The 8,193-nt window shown below is 41.9% G+C and overlaps 1 protein-coding gene across 1 annotated transcript in view; it reads right to left on the bottom strand.

Annotated features, from left to right (window-relative positions):
* Nucleotides 1-261: 261 nt before the first annotated feature.
* TRAPPC11 (trafficking protein particle complex subunit 11) overlaps nucleotides 262-8,193 on the bottom strand; it is a 36,864-nt gene continuing 28,932 nt past the window's right edge. The window contains exons 27-30 of the mRNA XM_040243035.1: nucleotides 6,474-6,565; nucleotides 4,678-4,811; nucleotides 3,039-3,206; nucleotides 262-1,101 (exon numbers count right to left, since the gene is read on the bottom strand). Coding sequence (XP_040098969.1) covers nucleotides 1,057-1,101; nucleotides 3,039-3,206; nucleotides 4,678-4,811; nucleotides 6,474-6,565 — 439 coding nt within the window. The 3' untranslated portion in view covers nucleotides 262-1,056. The remainder of the gene's footprint in view (nucleotides 1,102-3,038; nucleotides 3,207-4,677; nucleotides 4,812-6,473; nucleotides 6,566-8,193) is intronic.

Here is an 8,193-nt window from a genome sequence, read left to right as displayed (position 1 = left end):
CACAGCCCCTGGCTCCAGAACACACCCCCTACCACACACACTTCTGCAACGGTGTTTCCCAGTAAAAGCCGCTCCACAGAGCAGCTATCCAACAAGCTCAAAATAAATAAAAGACACACACAAGCATGTGTGAAAGAGAAAGTTATTTATTTACATCATTCTTTTCCTTTTTACAACTCCTATACTTTTAAATAATAAAAATTTCTGAACAATGGGGGAGTTTTAAATTAAGATATTTTAACAGAGGATTTTCACAATATGTTTATGTACATGAATATTCAAAAGTTTTAAAAAGTTCTTTTCAACCTGCACGACATAACTAAAAGCTCTAGAACTTTAGATTTAGACCTTGCATCTTTCTCGAAAACTTTCAGTTTAGGAGATTATGCTTAGCATCTTGCAGTTCAGATCCTGACAGGTGAGGATCTTGTTTACGAACCTGCTTCATAAACGAACCAAGCAAGCTGAACCTATCTGAAATGTTTTGGTGCTAAGCAAAGGTTATTTTTTTTAGACATCTTAAACTGCTTTCATTAAAACTTTTTGGAAGTTGTCTCTGTCAGTCCCGTGACTGCTTTCTGGTTCCTGTGTATGGACTCTGAACATACGTTAGATGCATGAGAACAGATTTATTCTATTCCATCTCTGGTTTAGCCAACTCTCAAAGGCACCCACGGGGATTCCAAGCTTTCCAGGGGAGACACTGGTGCATGGCTCCCCTTGTCCAGGCGTATTTCAGAGACTTAACTTTCCTCGGCTACTGCACATACAAAACCCCCTTAACTGGGAAGACGCCCGTGTCCACAAAACAACTTTCAACAAAAACAAAGGGCTAACACCCTTTCACGTCACGCTGACAGATTTCAAATATTTATTAGTCAAACTAGAAGAGAGATTTTCCTAATATTTTAGGATGACTTCCTCTGAAGAGTTGGTGTAACATCCATTAAAAAATAGAGAAGATTAACCTGTACCATGATCAAGTACAGCTCACCAGGAAACAACCACACAGTTCTGTCCAATTTCTCCAAGAACAACTGAGGCCGGTCCTGAATCTCACGCGGCTGCGATGGAGGCGTCGTCCATGAGCCGGCCCTGTGGCTTCGGAGGGGAAAACGAGGGTTTGCAAGGTAAGAATGACGACAGAAGTGCTGTTAACTGGAGAGGGTCTGCAAGTACTTGGAACTGTTTCATGGACACAGAATAAACGTGTGCAAGTTTCCAAACAAGATTATGTTCATCTGTCTCCTTTCCCCACCTTCTCTCGCCACGTGAGCCTGGGGATGGCGACCTCGCAGCCTCCATGCAGCCCGCTTCCTCTGTTCCTAGTGGCAAGCCCACCAGCACATCACATCCTCTGCCCGTGGAGTCCCCTCGCCCCCTAACCTGCAACCGCCACCCACCCGTCAGTGTACCGTGGGCGATAGGGCGCCTGGCCACCACTCCCGCTCGAGTGGGAAAGCTTTACCCTCCCTCTCATGCTCAGCCTGTGTCTCGAGCTTTAAGCAGGCCACAAACCTGAGCTGCCAGCAAGCTCCTTGGGACTCAAGGGCTCCCCTTCTCCTGTTTGGGACAGAGTGATGCGTCATGAACTCTACAGTGTGTAACTACAAATACTGCGAGGACTGAAGCAGAGGATAAACACAGAATGCCCCCTTCTCGAAGTTCACTGACCGAATAAATTTAAAACATGACATCGGAAGAGGAAAAGCTAAGAGTCAATAAAATATATCGTGACTGCTTTTAGGTGTAAAATTTCTGACAAGTCAGAAAGTCTGACAACACCCCAGAGAGTCATCAAGTAGTTAAAAGAACGAGATTCCTGCAAATGACCGTACTATGCTGACGGACTTTAAAAGCAGACCTTTGTGGGGAGAGCAGAAGGGGCACCAGACCAGCGTTAGAACCGTAGCACCACAGGCTGACGGCTGTGAGTTAAGTCCTGGGGGTTCCCTGAGGCAGGGAAGGGGGCCTCCTGCTCTGCCCTGTTGCTGGGAGGTTTCATACGTGTAGGTACACACGCATGCATGTGTGAGTGAGGCAACTGAAGCTCAATGCAGGAATGGAATGAATGGAAGGCTAAGTCAATCAAAGAACAAGAACCTGGAAATCATATCACTATTTAAAAAAATCCAAACATTAAACCCGAGTATAGTTTCCGACTGGTGATCACTTTTAGAAAAGATCCAAATCCAGTAGTACTGCAAAGTTATTAGAATCAGAAAAGTTCAGGGATTGTATTCAGAAAATTAATCCATTGTGATTAAAAACGAGTTACAAATTAACTACAATTTTAAAATATATTTCTAAAAAATAAATTATAAAGTAAAATAAAAATTTTTTTAAATAAAAAAATAAAAATATATTTTACTAAGCCAAAGGAAACACATGTTTAAGGATGCCATCAAGATAAATCTTCATTTGCCCAAAGGAATAAAAACCTTTCAAATTAGATCTAAGAAAAAAATCTATAAAATAGAAAATAAAAAATTGATAAAATAATAACTTAGTAAGAAACAGATAGCAATACTGCCAAATTTATGTAGTAACAGTCAAAATACTAACATTGCTGGTTTCAAAATACTATTTAGTGACGTTTATATGAAAAAACTGTGGTGTTGAAGAAGACTCTTGAGAGTCCTTGGACTGCAAGGAGATCAAACCAGTCCATCCTAAAGGAAATCAGTCCTGAATATTCGTTTGAAGGACAGATGCTGAAGCTGAACTCCAATACTTTGGCCACCTGATGAGAAGAACTGACTCATCTGAAAAGACCCCTATGCTGGGAAAGATTGAAGGTGGGAGGAGAAGGGTACGACAGAGGACGAGATGGTTGGATGGCATCACTGACTCGATGGACATGAGTTTGGGCAAGCTCCAGGAGTTGGTGAAGGACAGGGAAGCCTGGCGTGATGCCCTCCATGGGGTCGCAAAGAATCGGACACAACTGAACAACAGAACTAACTGACTGACGTGAAAAAACATCTACTTGCATTTGTTTCCAAGACGATAAAAAATAGAAAATGTCTAAACCTCACCTTTACAAAAATACTGGTTGGTATGAAGCGCCTGAGCAGTTGATTTGTGAAGTTGGGAAACCTGAGCAAGTTGATGTTGAGAGACGGCAGCTGCTGGTACCCAGCCATCAGAGGGTAGAAGTTATATAACATCTCCTGTTCCGTGCCAGGGAGGATACGTAATCGAATCTAAATCACAAAGTGACAGAAAAAGATAAACACATCCATGTATCAGAAAAACTTGCAACAGCTACATGTTGTTACCTGTCAAATTCTGGCAAACGATCAGACACTTAAATCCTTCTGGAGAAATATTTGTACCCTCTCCTATACCATCTTCTAGACAGACACCAAAATGTAGGGCTGAATTAATGAGGCCAGAACCACGCAGGTAACAAATGTAACACAAACATGTGCACGGTTTCTCAGTTTCTACCAACAGCAAAAGGCAACCTGCACTTGCTTAACAATGCAAACACCAGACAGCTCAGCATTTCCTGTGTCTCAGACCAGGCAGGCGGTACAGCCACAGTGCGCTATGGGATAATGTGTAGAAGAGCATCTCTGTAGACACTACATTAACAGGAGAGGAGCTGGCCGTTTCCTGTGTTTTGTCTTAGGGATTTTACCTTTGTGGTAAGGTAAGTACCTTCAGGGCAAAAGGAAAGAGCACTATCTGGTAAGATTTTCAGTACTTTATCTAATTATTTTCAAGTCAATATGTGAAAGAGATCAGGACAATCAAGAAAAGCCTACTCATTTGCAAATGAATACATAAAGGTATTCATGTATCATGCATGAGAGATAATATATGTGTGTGTGAACCAACATATTCAGCCAACATTATACTTTGAGTATATTAATATTATAAATTTATATCAGTGTACAGACTTATAGTACACTTTATGTGTAATTTTACTTTCATTTAACAGCAAACACAGCTAGCCAGATGGTTGACTCAGGGTGAATACTACTTGGCGTTATTACAAGTTTGTGCTCTAATTACACCCTTATTATTAATAATAAAAAGCATGTCCTGACCACTGAGGTGTGTCTCTGTTGCCATTGTGACAGAGGACAGCATTCTTACTGAAAACATGGTTTTGCCTGAGAGCATGTTCCACCCAAAAATCTGATGAACTTTTCCATCTCTGATATGAAGACATGAAGAAAAACATCTGAATCATGTATTTTTCTATGTGGATACAAAATTGTGCCTACACGTAACACAGATAACTCTATGCAGGATCAAAATCTCTAAAAAATTATACTGATAGTTTAGAAGCGAATTAGGCTTTTAATCTGTGCAGTTATGCTTCAAAAGGTCTCAAATTAAAAGATACACACACACAAACTCGTTAGCAATAAAAGGAAAAAGGAATAGTTTAAAATTTTCAGGAATTCTATCAGTCCAAGGATTTGTGAACTCTTGTTTTATACGGAGAAAGAACCTCTATGTGTGATCTCAATATGGAAAGGGTGGCCCATTTAACCCACTTCTACAGCAAGTTGTAATTAAATCTTCAAAAGTACTTAAGATTCACCACTATCAAAACAAGAGGGACCACAATCAGCCTTATCAATTCATTTCTGACAGCTCTCTACTTTCTGGCCACACTCCTGTGTCTTCACAAGCAACCCCGTGAGATACAACCTGTACCTGTTTAAGCCCTGAGAACATGAAGGCATCACTGGGCTCCACGGAAATCTCCACGTCTTGAACTAAGTCAGTCTTATTCTGCAGGTGATATCTGACAGGTAGCGACTCTCTGACACGCCCGAATGACGGCAGATCTGCAGAGGTGACATTTCTCTTGGTTAAAAAAAAACAACAAAGCTCACCATTCATGGGTTCCTTTTGTAAATAAAGTTCATTCCATAGACATGGAATTATTTAAATTAATGACAGCACTGCGTTGTTGTTAATGTATGGATGCGAGAGTTGGACTGTGAAGAAAGCTGAGCGCCGAAGAATTGATGCTTTTGAACTGTGGTGTTGGAGAAGACTCTTGAGAGTCCCTTGGACTGCAAGGAGATCCAACCAGTCCATTCTGAAGGAGATCAGCCCTGGGATCTCTTTGGAAAGACTGATGCTAAAGCTAAAATTCCAGTACTTTGGCCACCTCATGTGAAGAGTTGACTCACTGAAAAGACTGATGCTGGGAAGGATTGGGGGCAGGAGGAGAAGGGGACGACAGAGGATGAGATGGCTAGATGGCATCACTGACCCGATGGACATGAGTCTGAGTGAACTCCGGGAGTTGCTGATGGACAGGGAGGCCTGGCGTGCTGCGATTCATGGGGTCACAAAGAGTCAGACACGACTGAGCGACTGCACTGAACTGAAGAAAATTCTGATTGGAAAATAGCCACAGGGCTATGATAAAGCAGGCTAAGAAGAATCAAAGTCTCCTTCTACAACTGATTTGGCTCAGAAAGGGTCTTGGCTACCAAAAGCTGAATTACCTTTTAGAAATAATTTCTTAAACACACAAAAAATTTCCCTAAATATCAATAATGGCTTGAGATGGGATGACAGACCTTATGGGCTCCTTGGTGGAAATTATGATGTATTTTTGTCAAAACCTTTAACCTGAATTTGATCAAGACTATAGATCTAACTGGGCTTCCCAGGTGGCACAGTGGTAAAGAATCTGCCTGCAATGCCAGAGACACAGGGTCGGGAAGATCCCCGGGAGGAAGAAATGGCAACCTGCTCCAGTATTCTTGCCTGGGAAATGCCATGGACAGAGGAGCCTGGCGGGCCACAGGACATGGAGTCACAAAGACGTGACTGAGTGACTGAACGCGCACACACGCACAGGTCTAACTACCAATTTACAGGGGCAGAGGAATACTTAAAAGTGATGCAATGCAAGTCAGCAAATCCAGACTACAGGCAGCTTTACAGGAGAAGGACAGTTTCTTCAACAAATGAACATCAAGGAATCGAAGGGGGAGGTGAAGGGCGTAGAGGAGGTGATGGGGGGTAGAGGCAGCACAGTAGGGGAGAGGCTGTCCACCTGCCTAGGGCTTTTAAGAGTCTAGACACCAACGCCAATCAACAGCAATGCAGAGGCCTTAGAACAAACTATGAAGAACATTCAGAGTCAGCTAGGGAAATTTCAACACAGGAATTTGATCATATTGCAAAATTATTGCTAATTTTTAAAGTTATCATAATGACTCTGTGATTATGTTTAGAAAAATAGCCAGTGATGTTAAAGCTGCATACTGAAATCTCTATAGATGAAATAACATTCTGGCATTTGCTCCAAAATGTTGAGGGCAGGAGGGTTGTGTAGAGGTATAGGTAAAACAAGACTGGTCACAATCTACCTTTTGTAAATGGTGGGCATTTCTTGTAACGGGGAAAGTTAGAAAGAAAAATCTTAGAAGCTAAAATAAATATTCTTTTTGGATTCCGTAAATCAAATAAAATGAGAGTGGGGTCACCTGCATTCACATGGAGAGGGATGTTTTCCACGATCACGTGGGGCAGGGTGATGACGGTCCTGATGACGGGGATGCTGTCCATGGCTGAAGTCCTATGGCAGAAGAGAGGCCCCTTAAATCCACGTTTCATGTGAGAAGTAAATACATCAAAACCAGGGAACAAGGGTATTCACCAACTCACTACAAAGCAAATACAAATGACCCCTTTTCTAAAGGTTTAATGGAAGAAGTTTTGTGAAGTAGGGGCTTTTCCAATCCCATTTCTGAGAACGTCCAATGAAAGAGTGTTACAACTCAAGGCTGCTGTTTGGTCTCAGTGATGAAGTCAGGACTTGCATCAGAACCTAAGTCAACTGTACCAAAAAGCACACCATGTGACCCAGCGTTTTGGTAGCAAAATGTCCTCAATCGGTAGCAGAGTGGTGTAGCATTACAACACGATGCCTCCTCACACTGACGACTGTCCCCAGAGGAGCCCAGGCCACTGGACACGCGCTGCTGTAACGGCGCTGTGGGTGTGCAGGAGCAACTGAAGACCTAAAAATATTTCACTATCAGCAGACACAGTGGCATTCCGGCATTACTGAGATAAAGTGAGTAACGTTATGAAACGGTCAGATACTTTCCCTGTAGGACAGTCAGGGTGGGAACCACAGGGGTGGCTGACAACTATCTGACAACCCGTGGGAAGAGCCTGTATGCAGAGGCAGAACAGGTGAATTGTTTCAAAAGTGCAAAGCATTACTGAGCAAACGCCACAGGCAAAAACAGCCAACCCCTCCCTTTTAAGAAGTTCCTGTCTTTACAGTATTACGGTAACACGACAGAGTAAACTAAGCAGTGCCTTCAATACACTGTTTTAACTCCTACAAATGTGAACTGAGCTAAACATCAACATGGTAAATTCAGCAGTGTGGAAAGAAAGACAAGTTTTTTTTTTTTAAGAAAATTATTTTTTCTTTCTTACTTCTAATAATTAGTTTTAAGATTTATAAAATAATTAAGCCATACAAGACAATAACACATGCAATGCCATGTATCCACCTCCGGGTCTAAGAGAACATAACGACAGAGCTGAAGCTTCTCGTGGATCCAGTCCTGCTTGGAGCCCCCTACCCTCCGCTCCAAAAGTAACTACTAGCTTGAATCTGGCATCTATCATTCCTGTTTCTTTATGCTTTTCCAAATTATACATAAAGCCTAGGAAGCATATGTTTTCCAATTCTGCACAATTTGTTCATATCCTGAACATCTGCAGTTGCTTTGTTTCATTTAACATTAACAGGCTCTTAGCTATAGCTCTGGTTCCTTCATATTCACTGATATATAATATTCCATTGTACAACCGTGCCACAATTTATCTAACTTCCTGTTGGTGGACATCTAGGTTGCTTCTAATATTTTATTACAAACAGTGCTGCTATGAACACTCCTAACCATGTCCCCTTCCTGTATGTTTGAATCTTTTCTAGGACTGCATGGTATAGCCATCAGCTTACCAGGTATTGCCAAACAGATTTCCAGGGCATCATTCTAATCATACTCTCCCTCGTGACAAACTCTACATTGTTAAACCTCTTTATTTTTTCCAAGTAGTGGGAGTACACAAATCTCAGATTACTTGTAAGGCTGACCTTCTTTCCTCTGTGTTTACTGACCATTCAGCTTCTCCTGATCACTATGCCTACTCAAGTATTTTTCTCAACTTTCGGCTTAGAGG

The sequence above is a fragment of the Oryx dammah genome, unplaced genomic scaffold (genome assembly GCF_014754425.2).
Source record: "Oryx dammah isolate SB20612 unplaced genomic scaffold, SCBI_Odam_1.1 HiC_scaffold_7, whole genome shotgun sequence".
Classification (NCBI taxonomy): Eukaryota; Metazoa; Chordata; class Mammalia; order Artiodactyla; family Bovidae; genus Oryx; species Oryx dammah.
This window is presented reverse-complemented; position numbering and strand designations above follow the sequence as displayed.